The sequence below is a fragment of the Mesocricetus auratus genome, unplaced genomic scaffold, assembly GCF_017639785.1.
Source record: "Mesocricetus auratus isolate SY011 unplaced genomic scaffold, BCM_Maur_2.0 Super-Scaffold_100007, whole genome shotgun sequence".
Taxonomy (NCBI): domain Eukaryota; kingdom Metazoa; phylum Chordata; class Mammalia; order Rodentia; family Cricetidae; genus Mesocricetus; species Mesocricetus auratus.
In genome coordinates this window covers 50,094,219-50,114,172 of record NW_024429191.1, presented here as the reverse complement: position 1 = coordinate 50,114,172, position 19,954 = coordinate 50,094,219, and the positions used below count along the sequence as shown (strand labels likewise).

The window sequence follows — 19,954 nt, the reverse complement described above, 5'->3', positions numbered from 1 at the left end:
AGTTTCAAAGGTCCCCAAAATCTTTAATAATTCCAACAGCTTAAAATCTATAAAAACAACCACTTATCTGAGTTCCAAAGCAATATCTTCACTATGAGCTCCTAATAAATAAAATAAGCAAGTTATATATTTTCAACATACAGTAGCACAGAATAATCATTGCCATTCAAAAATGGAATGATCAGGGCATACCAAGGATTGATCAAACCACAGCAAGACAAAACTCCATCAGCATAAACACCAAATCCTGCAGCTTCAAGTTCAGTTATGGAGCTCTTGACATTATTCACAGAAGTCTAAAGGTAGATCACCCCTCCAGTTCTACCACATGAAGCACACATAGCCTCTCTATTGGACCATATCTCCACTCCTTACCTGAACGTGGGTGTCAGTGAGGAGGCCTCAGCATTCTTCGGGGCCTTAGGCAATAGATCAGCATTTATCCCTGTCACTCAGAGGGATTTTGGGAGCCCATTCCACATGGAGGGATGATGTCTCTGCCTGGACACATGATGGAAGGGACTAGGCCCTGCCCTGGATGATATGACAAACTTCAGAGATCCCCCATGAAGGACCTCACCCTCCTTGGAGAGTGGAGTGGGGATTAGGTGAGAGGTTTGGGGAGTTGGAGGGGGCAGGAGAGGAGGGGAGGGAGAGGGAGCTAAAATTGACATGTGAAGCAAGTGTGTTTCTAATTTAAAATTTAAAAATATTGGTGAAATTAATAAAAATAAGCAAAAGCTTAAAAAAACACATCATGACCAAGGAACTTATAGAAGAAATATTTTGTTGGGGCCAGCAGATTCTGAGGGAGAGTCCATGACCATCCCTGCAGCAAGCATGGTAGAAAGTAGGAAGCTTGGTAGTGGAACAGCAGCTGAAAGCTTACATATTCACCTTCAGGGAGGAGAGAAAAAGACCTAGAAATAAAACAGGTTTTTGAAACCTCTAAGTCCACCACAGTTATACACCTCCTCCAACAAGGCTACACCTCCTACTCTTTCCCACAGTCCCACCAACTACGGTGGCCATTTTATTCCACAGTCAATCTAAATCCTAGGGTGCTGTTTTTCCAGCCAAGCATGGATCAATGGAAATGTTAAATCTACATTTTTTAATCTTTTCACTCACAGAGGAACATATGGACATCTTCTTATTCCGTGTGGCCCACTTTCAAGAACATGGGATCGTTCTAGAAATTCCAGCCAGGGTGGAGCAGCACTATGCAGTACTGAAAAATCCAAGCTTCTCCCCTGTGGGAATTCTAGTGAGAATGATCCCTGCTTTTGGACACTTCATCCCCATCACTTCCATCACACTGATCTACTACCACCTCAATCTCAAGGAGGTCACCCTTCATCTGTACCTGATCCCCAACGACTGCACCATCCGGAAGGTGACACTGAGGACCACAAAAGTGGGGCCAGGTTGGGCAGACAGAGAACTTGAGACACAGATAATAAGCTCCTTGGAGACACTCTCCACTTGGAGTGGTCATGCAGTTCTGTAAGGAGAACACTGGTGTTTACGATTCTGCCCTCTTCTTGGCCCCTTATGCCAGAGTCTCCCTCAACTGCCCTTAATGCCCCTTTATCTTTGCACAGCCTTCTATGGCCCCTTTCCACCTACCAGAAGGATGGGAAATCTCCCCATCCAACATGTAGCCAAACTCCTTCCTCTATGGCAGAGACCCTGTTTCCACAATGAACATGACAGGGGGCAATAATTCAACAGTCTGTGGGGCAGAACACAAGGCAGAAGACTGTCCAGGTGGTGTCACCACCTGACCCCACACCACACACTGATCAACTACCTCACCTTATTCAGATAAGATAGATGTTGTAGATCAGAAATCAACATAATTGCTGTCTACAATGTTCCCTAGGCCATTGATGAAGAAGAAATGAAGTTTCAGTTTCTTCGAATAAATAAGCCACCCCCAGTAGACTCTCTTTACATAGGCTCACGCTACATTGTGTCTGCATCTAAGAAGCTGGAAATCATCCCAAAGGTGAGCATCCAGGTGTTTGCTACTCTTCAGGGTCAGATGCCAGACTTGGGAAACCTGTGGGGCAGGTACAGGGCTTTTCAGCAAAATGAGACTGCGGAGAAAACTATTGGGGTTTGGGATGAGTAAAAATACATCCTAGTTAGGTGGAAAACAATTTAAGGGACCACACAAGAATAAGGAATAGCATTCAATATGCCACAAAGAAGGGATCAGCCTAACACGGACAGCAAGCCCTGACTTAAGATGCATGAACAGAACTTTCAGGATGAGGCCTCACTGGTTATGGTTTAAATCTAAATATCTCCTACAGTTGTAAATGTTTCAACACTTAATCAATAGTTAGTGCTAATATTTGGGGAGTTGTAGCAAGCCATGAGGGTTATATCCATGCCCTGACCCCCACCTCTATTAACTGATTGCTGATCCTCTGGGATATAACAAGCTGTGCCACAAACTCCTGCCATGAAGAATAGAGCCCCAGATTCTATATTACCCAAAATGAAACTAAACAACAATATAAACCCTTCCTTAAGTTGCTTCCTGTCACATGTTTGTCAGAGTGATTAGGAAAGAAACAGCATGATGGGAGTCCAAGATGAGTCAATTAACATTCTCCATATCTTCTGCTGCTACATTCTTTCTGTGTCCTCTTCCACAGTGTTCCTGCCTTCTGAGTAAAGTTGTGCTTCAAAGGCTGCGCATTACCTCAGTGCAAAAGACAGCCAGAGTCTCATGGGGTGTGCAAGATCAAGAAAGTATGGTGGTGTGAAAATCACTTGTTCACATGAACAGAGAGAGGTTTCTCACAATTCCTCTCTTTCTCTCTCTCTCTCTCTCCCTCCCCCTCCTCTCCCTTCAGGAACTGGAGTTGTGCTACAGGGGCCCCAGGGAATGCCAGCTCTTCTCAGAGATCCACGTTGACCATATGGGTTCAGGGATCAAGCTGCAAATCAGAGACAAAAAGAATAAGAATCTCATATGGGAAGCTTTGTTGAAACCAGGTAAAATTTCTTCAAGTCCAGATACCACAAAGATTGAAGAAAGGCAATGAGTGGAGAATGCTATATGGTCATTAATTCTTGGTGCCATGAAATAGATTAGTTATGTGGCTTTTGCTAGATCCCAAGCAGGTGGTTAGAGTTAGAGTGAGATCAAACTGGGAGAAGAGGATCAGGAAAGGTTGACGAGAAGAGAAAGAGAACAGAAGAGGGGGGGACAGAGAACAGGAGGGGGAAGGGGAAAGGAGGAGGAGGAGAAGAAAGAGGTAGGGGGCCCATGCAAGATACTTCTTATAGGACATGACTCCAGTGACTCTACTCCTCCAATACACTCTCATGTAATTTCCAATAGTGTTCTCAGGACTCAAGCAACTATAAGTGAACAAATTTCTTTCCCACATTAATAAACTTTTGCTTTGTGACTCTCAGAGTTTAGCTAGGGCCATCTGTGTTCCTATGTGTTTGAACTACCCAGCAGAAAGAGGTGAGTTCACCAGTGGGTACAGATGGATTGTATAGATCCCCTTCTCCCATAATCTATTATTTGCCAATATTTAAGCAGCACTGTCCCTATGTCTAGGTGACTGATATACAGGCCCTATATGTGTGGGTTCAAAGACAGTAGGTGCAGGTGCTATGAGACATGTTATGCTTAGAAGAGAGCACTTTGCAACCTCTTCTCCATAATCTTCACAAACCTTCCCCATGTCTTCTGTTCCTATATTCTTCGAATTTCTCTTCCACAATGATCCTAGAACTTTAAGAGTGTGGTATAAATAACTACTTACAGGGATGAGTGCTCAACCATACCTTATTCTCAGTATCCTGCACAGACACAATAATCTGCATTCAACTCCATTCGCAGCAGTGAGAGGCTTTTCTGGAGAAGCCTGAAAGGATCCTTTGTCTGTGGTATGAACATAGATATTGACACTATCTATGTTTAGCTAAGCACCAATAGTAGCTTCTCTCAAGGGCCCAAAGCCTCCAAAGACCTGGGTTTGTTTGTTTTATCCGTTTAAAGTGCTATGGGTGGATTCTGTTTTGTGAGTGGTCCAGAAGTGTAATCTGGGAGCTACTGGTTGCGCCCCATCACCCTTGTGCCACTATTGTAGCAATGGGACCATCTTTCCTGGCAGGAAGGTAGTTGACGCCTTTTCTTCCTCAGCAGCCTGCGTAACGTCACCTAACACTATAAAGCATCAAAAGGAAGCTTCCAACTCAGTTCCAGCTTGACTTCTCTAAGCCACATATTCAATATCTGTGGTTTCTTCAGCAATAAGTTCTTATTCACTAGTTCTGATGTGGAGCCAAGAAGAACGAAATGCACCTGTATTGTCATGGGAACCGCCAGGGCCTCCCTGCCCAATGGTTCCTATGGAGATATCCCACACCTGGAATCCCATTTTGTTTTTGAAACTCATTACTTCTAAGACTTCCCATTTCAATCCTCATAGGATGTCTTGTATTCAACTCTTTTATTATTTTTGTACTGGTGTCAATGTGACTTTTAAATATGGTCTTCATTTTCAGTAACCCATCCCACCTACCCCCTATCTCCTCCATTTCTCACCCTTCTTGCTGTTTGAACATTTCTGCTCCCACTATTCCATCTCTACCCTCATTTTACCAATAAGCCGCTACCCTATTTCCCTCGCTAAGTCCCTGCCCAATTTCTGGCCTTCTAGTTTCCAGGGGAGCACTAGCTTAAGTCCACAGAAGTAAAGGCTGTAGGATAGAAACTGCATGTGAAAGATGCTGTGTCTTTGTCTTTGGGGCCTGGCTAATCTTCCTCCATATTTTTCCTGTTGTATATTTAACTTTCATAAAGCCATTTTCTTCACACCTGAAAAAAAACATGGTATATATGTGCCACACTCCATTACCTAATTAACTGTGAAGGACATCTAGGCTTCTTGCATTTCCTAGCAATTGTGAACACAACTTCAGGAAGCATGACTTTGCAGTTGTCTCCATAGTAGAATATATACTTCTTTGGATATATTACCAGGAGTGGTAAGGTTTGTTTTTATGGTAGTTCTATTTCTAGTTCTCAAGAAGCCTCCAGATTGCTTTAAACAGAGGCTGCACAGGCTAGCACTCCCACAGGCAGTGAATAAGTGTTCAGCTATCTCTACATACACTCCAGCATTCATTATCATTTATATCCTTGATAATGGACATTCTCAAGGCATGAGACGGGAATCATATGTAATTTCAAGCTGTATTTCCTTATAGCTAAGTGTTTTCTAGCTATGTGTATTTCCTCCTTTAAGAATTCTGTTGTTTTCCTATTTGTATCCCCTTGATCTCCTTTTGTTGTCTTATTGCACTAGCTAGAGCTTCAAGTACAATATTGAAGAGATATAGAGAGAGTGGACAACCTTGTCTTGTTCCTGATTTTAGAGGAACTGCATTGAGTTTCTCTCCATTTAGTTTGATGTTAGCTGTTGGTTTACTATATATTGCTTTTATTATGTTCAGGTATGTTCCTGTTATCCCTGATCTCTCTAGGACCTTTATCATGAAGGGGTGTTGGGTTTTGTCAAAGGTTTTTTTCAGCATCTAGTGAGAAGATCATGTGGTTTTTCTTTTGCAGTTTGTTTATATGGTGGATTACATTGATAGGTTTTCTAATGTTGAACCATCCCTGCAGTCCTGGGATGAACCCTACTTGATCATGGCGGATGATTTTTCTGATGTGTTCTTGAATCTGATTTGCTAGTATTTTATTGAGTATTTTAGCATCGATGTTCATGAGGGAAATTGGTCTATAGTTCTCTTTCTTAGTTGTGTCTTTGTGTGGCTTGGGTACCAAGGTAATTATAGCCTCATAAAAAGAGTTTTGCAGTGAGCATCCCGCTTCTATTGTGTGGAATATTTTGAGGAGTATTGGAATTAGCTCTTCTTTGAATTTCTGGTATAATTCTGCACTGAAGCCATCTGGACCTGGGCTTTTTTTGTTTGGGAGACTTTTGATGAATGCTTCTATTTCATTAAGGGTTATAGGTCTGTTTAGATTGTTTATCTGCTCTTGATTTAGTTTTGGCAAGTGATATCTATCCAGGAAATTGTCCATTTCCTTTAAATTTTCGAATTTTGTGAAGTATTATTTGCAGATGCTATGATAGTTTACATACGTGACCCGAAAAACTCCTCAAGGGAACTTCTAGAGCTGATAAATACCTTCAGCAAAGTAGCAGGATACAAGGTTAACTCAAAAATATCAGTGGCCCTATTATATACAGATGATAAAGTGGCTGAGAAGGAAATCAGAGAAACATCACCCTTTACAATAGCCATAAACAGCATCAAATATCTGGGGACAACTTTAACCAAAGAAGTGAAAGACCTGTATATGAAGAACTTTGAATCTCTAAAGAAAGAAATCAAAGAGGATACCAGAAAATGGAAAGATCTCCCATGCTCTTGGATTGGTAGGATTAACATAATAAAAATGGCAATCTTCCCAAAAGCAGTCTACAGATTCAACGCAATCCCTATCATGATTCCAGCACAATTCTTCACAGACCTTGAAAGAACAATAATCAGCTATATATGGAAAAACAAAAGACCCAGGAAGGACAAAACAACCCTATACAATGAAGGAACTTCAGGAAGCATCACCATACCTGACTTCAAGCACTATTACAGAGCTATAGTCCTGAAAACAGCTTGGTATTGGCACAAAAATAGACAGGTAGACCAATGGAACCAAATTGAAAACCCTGATTTTAACTCACACACCTATGAACACTTGATTTTTGACAAAGAAGCTAAAACTATACAATGGAAAAAAGAAAGTATCTTCAACAAATGATGCTGGCATAACTGGATATTGGCATGCAGAAGACTGCAGATAGATCCATGTCTATCACCGTGCACAAAACTTAAGTCCAAATGTATCAAAGACCTCAACATAAATCCGACCACACTGAAACTCTTAGAAGAGAAAGTGGGTGATACTCTTCAATGAATTGGTACAGGAGGCCTCTTCCTGAACATAACACCGGTAGCACAGACACTGAGATCAACAATTAACAAATGGAACCTCCTGAAACTAAGATGCTTCTGTAAGGCAAAGGACACAGTCAACAAGACAAAAAGGCAATCCACAGAATGGGAAAAGATATTCACTAACCCCACATCTGATAGAGGACTGATCTCCAAAATTTACAAAGAACTCAAGAAACAAGTCTCCAAAACACCAAAGGATCCAATTAAAAAGTGGGCTACAGAACTAAATAGAGAATTCTCAATAGGGGAGTCTAAAATGCCTGAGAGACACTTGAGAAAGTGCTCAACACCCTTAGCCATCAGGGAAATTCAAATCAAAATGACTCTGAGATACCATCTTACTCCTGTCAGAATGGCTAAAATCAAAAACACCAATGACAATTTATGCTGGAGCGGATGTGGAGAGGGGGGAACACTCCTCCACTGCTGGTGGGAGTGCCAACTCGTACAGCCACTTTGGAAATCAGTATGGAGATTCCTCAGGAAAATGGGAATCAATCTACCACAATACCCAGCAATTCCACTCTTAGGCATATATCCAAAAGATGCAAATTCATACAAGGACATCTGTTCCACTATGTTCATAGCAGCATTATTTGTAATAGCCAGAACCTGGAAACCACCTAGATGCCCCTCAACTGAGGAGTGGATAGAGAAAATGTGGTACATTTACACAATGAAGTATTACTCAGCAGAAGAAAACAATGGAATCTTGAAATTCGCAGGTAAATGGATAACACTGGAAGAAACCATCCTGAGTGAGGTAACCCAGTCGCAAAAAGACAAACATGGTATGTACTCACTCATATATGGATTTTAGACATGTATCAGGATAGTTTCAGTCTGCAATGCCACTGACAGAGAGTCTGGGAAACAGGATAGAACCTAAGAGAGATATGCATGGTACCCCAGTGAAGAGGAATGAGGCAAGATCTCCAAATTAGGAACACAGCGGGAGAACCTTCATCCAGTGACTGATGGAAGCAGAGGCAAACACCCACAGTTAAACACTGAACTGAACCCATGGGACCCAGTGACAGAGAGAGAGGAGCGATGAGCAAATTGGCAAAGAATGGGCATGCGAAACCAGCAGAGACAGCTGATCTGAACAAGGGGGAGCTTTTGGACCCCAGACCTATAGCTGGGAGGCCAGCATGAGACTGATCCAGACCCCCTGAGTGTGAGAGTCAGTGAAGAGGCCTGGGAAACCTATGGGGCCCTGGGCAGTAGATCAATGTTTATCCCTGGCACACAAATGGATTTTATGTGTCCATAACACAAAGAGGGATGCTTTCTCAGCCTGGACTCTTAGGGTAGTGCCTGGACCCTGCCCTGAGCGAATGACAGACTCTGGATATCCCCTATGTGGAAGGAAGTATGGATAGCGTGGGAGGCTGGGGGGGATCGTAGGGGGGGTGCAGGAGGAGGGGAGGGAGAGGGAACTGGGATTGACATGTGAAGCAAGCTATTTAAATTTAAAGTAGTAAAAAAAAAGAATTCTGTTGTTACTCCTACAACAAACCTCAAAATTGTGCTATTTTCTTGTTATTTGTGTTTTCAGCTCCTTATATTTTCCTATTACTAATCTGTCAAATTTTAACTGGGAAATAGTTTCTCCTATTCTTGACTGCATCCTCACTCAATCAAGTTTCCTTTGCTTTTCAAAACTTTTTTAGAGATCCAATTTATCAATTATTGGATTTAATTTCTGTGCTACCAGAGTCTTAGTCACACAATTGTGATTATGTTGCTGTGTTGAAATGTTCTCCTTACTCTTCCTCTACAAGTTTTCAAGAATTGGGTCCCACATTCAGGTCTTTGATCATTTAGAGTTGACTTTTTAAGGTGAGGTATAGGAGTCTAGTTTAATTCTTCCACAAAGTGCTATCTAGTTTTCCAGAACCATTTGTTTAACAGGCTGTCATTTCTACAAAGTACATTTTGGGTTCTTTGTCAAAGGCCAGGTAGATATGGTTGTGTAAACTTTTATCTGGGTTGCTATTATACGTTACTGATTTGCACATCTTTTTCTGCCAATACCATACTGTTTTTACTATTATGACTATAGTATTGATTTGAAATCAGGTGTGAAAAAGCTTTCTGCAAAGTCATTTTTGTTCAGAATTACATTGGACATCCTATGTCTCTAGCTGTTCCATGTGTATTTCAGCATCTTTCCCACATTATTTGTGAAAAAATGTCCCTAGCATGTTGATTGGGACAACATTAAGTATGTAGTGTGCTTTTAAGAATCAAAATATTAATTCTTCCAAGAAATGAGCCTCAGGAATGTCTTTTCATCTCCTAAGATCCTCCTCAATTTCTACCATATATATTTTTTTCTTATAGAGTGCTTTTATTTCCATGGTTAGGTTTTCTGTCCCAAAATTTTGTATTTTTATTTATTTGTTGGCTAATGTTAATTCATCAATATTTTCAAGCTGACATGGACAAGAAAAAAAACAAATAGTGACATGTCTTTAGTGAAATAACAGTACAGTCTTAGTCCACTGCTCATAAGGTCAACACCAAGCTCCTCTAATCAGTACATCTGGGGATGCCCAGCCTTTGTCAGCTGTCAAATAGTTATTGTTCCTGAGGTGCTAGAAATAGGCTACATGTGATTAAATAATAGGCTTTGCTCAGTCTTGGCCTGAGTGAGCCACCAGTGGGGAACTGGACTGCCCCAGCATCAAGCCAGGGTTTGAATCTCACTCCAGCACTTAATCTTCAGACAATCTTGCAAAATGACTTAACTCATTTGAGTCTGACCTTCCTCGCCTATAAACTGAAGATCATAATGAGTAACTGATAGGATGATTGGAAAGGTTAAATACTGTTAATACAGATCTCATAGTGTGATCATTAGCTGATGGGAGCAATGATGCTGTTTTTCTTTATTAAGTCAAGATCTTCATCATGATTTTTTTAATTCTGTTCTTTTGGACTCATTAAGATCTACTCCCTCTCCTGTGGAAAAGTATTCAAATAAATACTGGAAAATGATCATCATGCCCCTCTTGTGTCCCAACTCTTACATCTTGGTTTTAAAATCCATTATCCTCAGTCACTGTCTTGATTAGATGCTCCATTTTATCTGCAAGTCAGGATGTATCAAGATGGTCATGGAATGTAAGGAATATTGTCCTGCTTTCATACAAATGGAACCAGGACTTCCAATGCTACGAACTGAGTCCTTGAGATGACTTCCCTAAACTGTTAGAGCACAGTGAATTTAGGGTCTTCTTAAATCATTGGGGCTTAGGCAAGAGCTGAAATGTACTAACCTCCTTCACTTGAAGCAAAAATTCTCTCACTGTTATCATGTGCTCAGTCTTGCTTCATCTTGATTCTGCAACAAAACAAGAACTACATTTGTAGCATGTGAGTGTGCAAGGTCAAATAAGAAAAAAAGTTTTCTACCCAGGATCAAATGTCAAATGATATAAGCCAGCATGGGACTTAGTCAATTCTCCATAGAGAATTCAATCTGGGATGAAAATGAGGTTGTGAACATATGGGAGAAATAGCTATTGCTCATTCAGATGTCTTCTCTATCAATGAGGATACACCTGGTAACTCAATTCCCTGTGTGAATTAGGAAATGTTCACCTTCCAGATTATGTTAGGATTTCTGTAGCTCATTTTCAAAATCGCAGGCATGGATGGGAGAGTCACAGAGAGCACTGAGTGATGGTGACAGAATCACAGAGAGCACTGAGTGATGGTGACAGGCATCATTGCAGACGCATCATCTCTCCTTTCTTCCAGGGGACCTCAGACCTGCACCAGCCATGATTGCTGCAGCCCTCAAAGGTAACTAACATCTATATGAGGCCAGACAGGCCAATAATATTCTGCTGGTAGATCATGTGATCTTTGAGGGAAGGACAGTGAGAAAGGAGGGGACCTTGCTTTGCAAACCTCACCAGGACAGGCAGGAGACGTGCGAGCCCAGGACAAAGTTCCTCTATGCCCCTTGCTGCTTCCCATGTAGACAATAACTCCACCCACTTCCAAACCAAACACCCAACCTGGTTTGGTAGAATGTCAAACAAATATCAGGCCTCAGGAAAGGTTCAGAATTTTTTTCAAATGACTCCCCAGAAGAAGATGGGAGCCAGGGTTGCAGATAAAGTCCCTGAAAAAAAAACCAAGAAGTGGGCTGTCGGTGGGAGAGCCCAGGGAGGTGCCTTGCTTTGGTCAGTGCCAGTCTCTTCTTCACCCATAGATGCTGACGCCAGGATACATTTTGTGGACCACCATCGGGAGCAGCTGGTGAAACGAGTGACATCTGTGGACCCTCTGTTGGACAAGCTGCATAGTCTGGTGCTGAGTGAAGAGGAGTATGAGGCAGTAAGGGCTGAGGCCACCAACCAAGACAGGATGCGGAAACTCTTCAGCCTCAGCAGGTCCTGGAGCTGGGACAACAAAGACCAAGTCTACCGAGCTCTGAAGGAGACCCATCCTTACCTGATCATGGACCTCTATGAGAAGTCAGGAAGTGTCTCTGTAAGATCCTGACATCTTAGTGGCTGAGGGGTGAGCACTCAAATGATTCCTGGCTATGCTTGACTTTCCTTTGGCCCTAAGTTTCTCCATGTATAACCCAGTGGCCATCTGAGTTGCTTTTCTGATAGAACTGTTTTTGAGACACCTCTTAGGGACCCAGATGTTCCCTCTTAGTCTTCCCCAGCCAGATGTTTATGTGGGATGAGCATCTCAATAAACTTGCAGTGGAGCCGGCAAGTTTACTCAGGCCTTATCCAGCCTTTTTTTTTTTTTTTTTTTTTTTTTTTTGGTTTTACAAGGCAGGGTTTCCCTGTATTGTTTTGGAGGCTGTTGGTTCAGCCCAGCCTCGAACTCACAGAGATCCACCTGCCTCTGCCTCCCGAGTGCTAGAATTAAAGGCATGCGCCACCACTGCCCGGCCAGCCTTTTCTTATGGCTTGAGTTGTCCATCTTATGCCCACGAGATCATGGTACAAGCAGGACTGGGAAGCTTGGAATGGAGACAACCAGAGGATATTTTCCCTGGAAACTGAATGTCTTATGAATAGGAAAGGAAAGTGGGTTCACAAACTTTTCCATCCTCAGTTTGGGTTTTCTTTGTTGAGTCTAATTACATTTTCAAGTCTTGAACAATTTTATTCATTTTCTTCCACTGTTTGTGCTTTTTCAGATTTTTATAAAAGGGGTTTATTTATTTCCTCACACCACTTCTGTTTTTCTGTATTTCTTAAAGAAATTTATTAATTTCCTCCTTGAGGATGCCCATTGTCTTTATACAGTCTGTTTATTGTGCTTTACCTGCATTGGAATATCCAGGGCCTACTGTGGCAGGATAGCTGGGCTCTAGTGGAGACATATTTACCTGGCTGTTATTGATTGTATTTTTATGGTGGCATCTAATCATCCACAATTGGAATGATTATAAGTCTAGGTGCTGATGTCTGGATTTGTTTTGTTTGGGTATGTGTCTTGCTCCTTGGTTTCTGTTTTTCTCTTGATTTTAGCAGACTGTGATGGCCACTTGTTGCCTGGTAGGAAATTTTATGGCCCTGCTATGGTTTGGCCACTGGCACTTCCCAGGAAAATGTATTTCTGATCATGGGGAGCTTGCACTCAGGAATGCGGATAGGCTAAGAGTCTGAGGGAGTTCACAGAAGGGAGGAGATCAGAGTGTACAACAGGGTCTGCTAATTTAGTCCCCTCGAAATGAGGGGAGGGACAGAGAAAAAAAAGGTCACCCCAGAAGGTCTTGCTGTAGCACTGGGAGTGAAGGTGGTGAACTGGATCTAGAACTGAAGGCCATTACAAAGAACAGAAGGAGAAAAGAAAATCTACAGACAGGCCACCTGCTTTTCTGGCAGGATAAGCCTGTGTGATACCATGGGGTACCTACTGGAATTAGGGGCCTGGGATAAAGCAACAAGTGGGGAAAGGAGATTTGGGAGGAGGAGGTCTGTGGGATCCACTGGGGATGTGGGCAGAGGTGGAGGGAAGGATGCAATGGGTGTTCTGTTGCAGAGACAGGGATGAGACTGGGGATTGGGTTTGGAGGAGAGAAGGGAGTGTTGAAGGTCTTCAGGTAGCTTACCATCTCTCGCTGCTCAGCTGGTGTGTTCACAGAGAATGAAAGACTGCTGGTTTGGAGGCTGGGATACTGGGATGAGGGGTGGGAAGAAGGGTGGAGGAGAGGATCTTTGAGATGTGAAGGGAATGGGATCACCATCAGGTGTTCTGCTAAAGACTCAGGGGCGAGGCTGGAGTACTGGGACCCAAGGAGAAGGAGAGTAGATCCTCTGTCAGTCTAGCACAAAGGAATGTGCTTTCTTCTCTACCTCATGGAATTTTTTCAAAATTGACCTTGATACTCAGACACAAAGCAAGTCTCAACAGACACAAGAAAATTGAAATAAGGCCCTCCATCCTATCAGACCACCATGGATTAAAGGTGTATATCAACAACAATAGAAAGTTTACTAACTCATGGAAACTGAGCCACTCTCTTCTGAATAAAAAACATGGGTCAAGAAGAAATAAAGAAGTTAAAGACTTTCTAGAACTCAATGAATATGAAAATGAATACACAATATACCCAAACATACAGGACACATTGAAATCGGTCCTAAGAGGCAAGTTCATAATGCTAAGTGCCTACATAAAAAATAAATACAAGAAACATCTAATACTAGCAACTTCACAACATGCCTGAAAGCTCTAGAACAGAAAAAAAAACATAATTATACTCAAGAGGAGCAAGTGGCAAGAAATAACCAAACTCATGGCTAAAATAAACAAAATAGAAACAAAGAGAAAAATACAAAGAATCAATGAAACAAAAGAGTTGGTACTTTAAGATATCAACAAGATATATAACGCCTTATCCAAACTAGCTAAAAAGAAGAGAGAGGATAGCCAAATTAATACGAAAAGGACATTACAACAGACACCAAGGAAATCTAGAGAATCAATCATAATGACATACTTTAAAAAGCAGTGCTCCACCAAATTGAAAAATCTGAAAGAAAAAAAAGAAAAGGAAAAATCTAAAAAAAGGATAATTTTCTCAATACACACCAACCAATTACCAAAGTTACAGCAAGATCATATAAGCTATTTAAACAGACTTATAACCCCTAGTGAAATAGAAACAGCCATTAAAAATCTCCTAACCAAAAAAGCCGAGGGCCAGGTGGTTTTACTGTAGAATTCTACCAGACATTCAAAGAAGATTTAATACCACCATACAACTCAAATTATTCCTCAGTTCATTTTAGTAGGCCACAGTTACCATGATACCCAAACTACAAAAAAAGACTCAACAAAGGAAGAGAATTACAGATCAATTTCCTTTATGAACATAGATGCAAAAATACATTTAAAATCACTACAAATCAAATCCAAGAACACATCAAAAAATTCATCAGTGATGATCAAGTAGGCTTCATTCAAGAGTTGCAGGGATGGCTCAATATATGAAAACAAAGGTAATTCACCATATAAACAAACTAAAATATAAAAAACACATGATCATCTCATTAGATTAGAAAAGGGCTCTGACAAAATCCAATACCCCTTCCTGATAAAAGTTCTGGAGATATTAGGGACACAAAGAACGTACCCAATCATAATAAAGGCAGTTTACAGAAAGCCCACAGCCAACATCAACTACTGAGAGCTGCTGTGGGAGTATACAGCAGGTAACAATTAGTGTTCAGCAGGTCAACCCATCAGAGGCATGATTCCCTGGTGGGGAGCCCACCTGGCAAGGCCATAGGGTAAATGATTATGGACAGTTGCTCCTGTCTGTAATTTCTCTCATGAGTCACATTATTGCTTCCCTAAGTACTTTATTTCTTCCCTAATGCAAGCTTTGGGTGTATTCCCACTGCTTATATGTTTATTTTGTGAAAATATTCCATCTTCTGGTCACAAATATAGCTGTGGATGGTCATAAGGATAATTTCTACTATCTGTATAATTTTTAAGAATAGAAATAATATTAGAATATTTTACATTACTCACACTGACATAGGATTTTCAGTCACAAAGACAGACTTATACCCACATAACTAACTTTAGGCTTCAGGGCAAACAGGCTGGTTGCCCATGGAGACAAATATATGAAGCCATTTCCCAGGTGTGTAGAGGGAGACATTTTTCTCCATCTAGTCTGGTATGGCAACATATTATTTATGATTTATTAAAGCTTGCCTGAGGATTCAGAAATCAAAATCAGCCACAAGCTATAGAGGTCAGGAGGTGGTGGCACACACCTTTAATCCCATTACTCAAGAGATAAAGGCAGACAGATCTCTGTTAGTTCAAGGCCACCCAGGGATACAGTCTAAAAGAGAAACCCTGTCTCGGAAAAAAAATAAAAATAATAAAAGAGAATTAGAGCTCACACCTTTAATCCCAAGACTCATGAAGTGTATTTAAGAAAGAGTCTCCAGCCCACCTTCCAGTGCTCTGAGGGCAACCAGCTGTGAACTGGGGACTGCCCAGAGACTGCCAGCATCCAACTCCCATTCTCCACCCATGGGACAGATGAGGTAAGCATGGGCCTTTCCGGCCTGCCTTCCTGGGTTCTGCACAGAACCACCTAGGGACTACACACTGCAGATTCCATTCTGACAGGATTCAGTGCCCCCAGAGACTGCCAGCACCATAGTCCCTTTCTCCACCCAATTGGGTTTAACAAACATCTGTAGAACATTCCAACCAAAAGAATATACCTTCTTCTCAGTGCCACATGGAACCTTCTCAAAAATCAACCACATACTCAGCAATACATCAAACATCAACAGGTACAAAAAAACTGGAATAACTCCATGCATCTTATCAGACAAAATTCAACAACAACACAAATTGCAGAAACCCTACAAACTAATGGAATTGAATGATGCACAATTGCACAATTCCTGGGTCAAAGAAGAAATAAAAAAATAAATTAAAGACTTCTTAGAATTCAATGAGAATGAAGACACAACATACCCAAACTTATGGGACACTTTGAAAGCAGTGCTAAGAGGAAAGTTCATAGCACTAAGTGCCCACATGAAGAAATTGGAGAATAGTCACACTAGAGAATTAACAGCACAACTTAAAGCTGTAGAACACAAAGAAGCAAACTCACCCAGGAGGAGTAGATGCCAGGAAATAAACAAATTGAGGGCTGAAAAATAAAGTATAAACTAGGAAAACAATACAAAGAATCAATGTAATGAAGAGTTGGTTCTTTGAGAAAATCAACAAGATGACAAACCTTTATCCAAACTTACCAAACGACAGAGTGTGAACATGCAAATTAACAAAATCAGAAATGAAGAGGAGAGGGAGCTGGGAGAAAAAGAGGGGGAGAAGAGGAGGGGAGAGGAGGATATGGGGGAGCAAGAAGGTTGAATCGGGGTAAGAATAGAGGAGAGCAGTGTGAGAGATACCATAATAGAGGGAGCCACTACAGGTTTGAAGAGAGATCTGGCTCTAGTGAAATTTCCAGAGATCTACAAGGATCACACCAACTGGCAATCTAACCAATAGTGGAAAGGCTACCTTAAATGACCTTCCCTGATAATGTGATTGACCACTACCTTGTATGCCATCCTAGAGCCTCCATCCAGTGGCTGATAGAAGCTGAGGCAGACACCCACACTAAACACTGAACTGAACTCCTGGAAACCAGTTGCAGAGTGGGAGGAGCAATGAGAAAGGGGTCAAGACCAGGCTGGTGAAACCCACAAAAACAGCTGACCTGAACAAGGGAGAGCTCATGGGCCCCAGGCTGATAGCTGAGAGACCAGCATGGGACTGATCCAAACCCCCTGAGTGTGGGTGTCAATGAGGAGATCTCAGCATTCTTTGGGCCTCGGGCAAGAGATCAGTATTTGTCCCTGGCATCCAAATGGGCTTTGGGAGCATACCACATGGAGTGATGCTCTCTCAGCCTGGACACATGAGGGAGGTCCTAGGCCCTGCCCCAGGATGATATGACAGACTTTAGAGATCCCCCATGAAGGGCCTCACCCTCCATGGAGAGTGGAGTTGGGATTGGGTGGGGGTTCAGAGGGCAGGGGAAGAGGGGACGGAGAGGGATCTGGGATTGACATGTGAAGCAAGTTTGTTTCTAATTTAAATTTAAAAAAATTTAAAACGGGGGGCATAACAGAAACTGAGCAAATCCAGAGAATCATCAGGTCATATTTTGAAAACCTGTATTCCACAAAATTCAAAAATTTAAAGGAAATGGACAAATTTCAGGATAGATACCACTTGCCAAAATTAAACCAAAAAGATAAGCAATTTAAATAAACCTATAACCCCTAAAGAAATAGAAGCAGTCATCAAAAGTCTCCCAACCAAAAATAGCCCAGGTCCAGATGGCCTCATTGCAGAATTCTACCAGAAATTCAAAGAACACCTTATACCAATTCTTCTCAAGGTTTTCCATGCAACAAAAACAAAAGGGTCTTTGCCAAACTCTTTTTATGAGGCTTCAACAACATTGATACCCAACTCACATAAAGATACAACTAAGAAAGAGAATTTCAGACCAGTATCACTCATGAACATTGAAGCAAAAATACTCAATAAAATATAGTCTCCATTAAAATCCCAGAACAATTCTTCGTAGACCTTAAAAGATCACTTCTTAACTTTATATGGAAAAATAAAAGACCCAGGATAGCCAAAACAACCCTGTTCAACAAAGCAACGTCCAGAGGCATCAACATCTCTGACTTCAAGATCTACTATAGACCTATAGTCCTGAAAACAGCTGTGTATTGGCACAAAAAGAGACAGGTAAACCAATGGAATCAAATTGAATATTCCGACATTGACCCATACACATATGAACACCTGATCTTTGACAAAGAAGGTAAAATTATACAATGAAAAAAAGAAAGCATCTTCAACAAATGGTGCTGGCATAACTAGATACCTCCATGTAGAAAACTGCAGATAGATCCATGTCTATAACCATGCATGAAACTTAAGTCCAAATGGATCAAAGACCTCAACATAAATCCAGCCACACTGAACCTCTTAGAAGAGAAAGTGGGAGATATTCTTCAAAGAATTGGTACAGGAGACCACTTCCTGAACATAACTCCAGTAGCACAAACACTGAGATCCACATTTAATAAATGGGACCTCCTGAAACTAAGATGCTTCTGTAAGGCAAAGGACACAATAAACAAGACAAAAAGGCAGCCCATAGAATGGGAAAAGATATTCCCTTACCCCACATCTGAAAGAGGGCTGATCTCCAAAATTTACAAAGAACTCAAGAAGCGAGTCTCCAAAACACCAAAGGATCCAATTAAAAAGTGGGCTACAGAACAAAATAGGGAATTTTCAATAGAGGAGTCTAAAATGGCTGAGAGACACTTGAGAAAGTGCTCAACATCCCTAGCAATCAGGGAAATGCAAATCAAAACAACTCTGAGATACCATCTTACTCCTGTCAGAATGGCTAAAATCAAAAACACCAAGGACAGTTTATGCTGGAGAGGATGTAGAGAAAGGGGAACCCTCCTCCATTGCTGTAGGGAGTGCCAACTAGTACAGCCACTTTGGAAATCAGTATAGAGATTCCTCAGGAAAACGGGAATCAGTCTTCCACAAGACCCAGAAATTCCACTCTTAGGAACATATTCAAAAGATGCACATTCATACAACAAGGATATCTGTTCCACTATGTCTTGGAACCATCATCAACTTTGAGCTATGTGCAAGACCTTGGTAGCTCACTGGCAAATCCTTATGACAGTCCTAGCCCAAGAGAAACTATGTATCTTATCTTGGGTCAGGCCCTAAAGCGTAACATATAATTGTCCAGAATTTGGCAATGGGAGATGCATAGGGCAGCAATGCAGGGAGGCAGAGAGCAGAGATAGCAGAGTAGGAATGGAGATGTTGAGGGAAGGCTGATGTGGGAGAGAGATGTGTGAGAGAAGAAGAAGGAGCATGAGAAAAGTATGAGAGAATGGATGAGAGTGAGTGAGTAAAGAATGAATGAATGCCAAAACAATACAGAGAAACCCTGTCTCGTAAAAACCAAAAAAAAGAATGAATGAATGAATGAATGATAGAAAAGTGCATGTGCACGTGTGTGTGAGAGAGCTATGTGAAAGAGCGGCTGCTATATAGTCAAGTTGTGCCATATAGTCACAGGATATATAAATGAGATACATAGCTATGGCTGTGTGGAGATTTGTAACTGTGTGGGGGTAAGGAGAATGGAGTGATATAGAAAAGAGATGCAGTAGAGAAATGTACGTAAAAGAAAGATATGTAGTCATGTGAAAAGAGATATAACTGAATGTAGAAATAGGTAAGTGATCAGGATAAGAGCGATTTTCAAGAAAAGGAGATTATTTAAGTCGAAGTAAAAGGGAGGTCACCATCAGGAAAGTGTGTGCATGTCCCTTTCTTCTTAAGTTACCAGATGAAAGCATGTTTCCTTATTTACTCCCTCAGAGAGAAATGTCTAGCACCCGCCACCATCACAGATTTTCTTACTTACCCTGGTGCTGTTTGGGGACTGGCCCCAAAAAGTCAGCAACAATCAACTTAAATGGAGAGAAATTCAAAGCAATTCTGCTAAAATTAAGACAAAGACAAGGCTATCTACTCTCTCCATACTTAATCAATATAGTATTTGAAGTCTTAGCTTGAGCAATTAGACAACTGAAGGAGATCAAGAGGGTATAAATTCGACAGGAAGAAGTCAAAATATCTTTATTTGCACATGCTATGCTAGTATACATAAATTACCCTTAAAATTGCACCAAGTATCTAATACAGCTGATAAGCACTGTCATCAAAGTGGGTGGATACAAGATTAACTCTCAAAAATCAGTAACCCTCATATATGCTCATGACAAATGGACTGGGAAAAAAATCAGGGAAACAAGAC

General features: G+C 41.3%; 2 protein-coding genes across 6 annotated transcripts in view; both read left to right on the top strand.

Moving 5' to 3' along the window:
* The window catches only part of LOC101837048 (NACHT, LRR and PYD domains-containing protein 1a), a 64,105-nt gene extending 51,865 nt beyond the window's left edge, over nucleotides 1–12,240 (top strand). For 2 of the 5 annotated variants that reach the window (XM_040749051.1, XM_040749052.1), the window contains exons 16-20: nucleotides 1,134–1,396; nucleotides 1,886–2,011; nucleotides 2,871–3,012; nucleotides 10,798–10,842; nucleotides 11,258–12,240. In XM_040749051.1, the coding sequence (XP_040604985.1) occupies nucleotides 1,134–1,396; nucleotides 1,886–2,011; nucleotides 2,871–3,012; nucleotides 10,798–10,842; nucleotides 11,258–11,550 (869 nt within the window). In that variant the 3' untranslated portion in view covers nucleotides 11,551–12,240. Of the gene's footprint in view, nucleotides 1–1,133; nucleotides 1,397–1,885; nucleotides 2,012–2,870; nucleotides 3,013–10,685; nucleotides 10,843–11,257 lie in introns of those variants that run through there. The other 3 variants (XM_040749053.1, XM_040749054.1, XR_005878287.1) reach the window with 3 other exon arrangements.
* Nucleotides 11,475–19,954, top strand: part of LOC106020915 (NACHT, LRR and PYD domains-containing protein 1a-like) — a 56,204-nt gene continuing 47,724 nt past the window's right edge. Inside the window, exon 1 of the mRNA XM_040749058.1 lies at nucleotides 11,475–11,568. The gene's annotated coding sequence lies outside the window, so the exon portion shown is untranslated. The remainder of the gene's footprint in view (nucleotides 11,569–19,954) is intronic.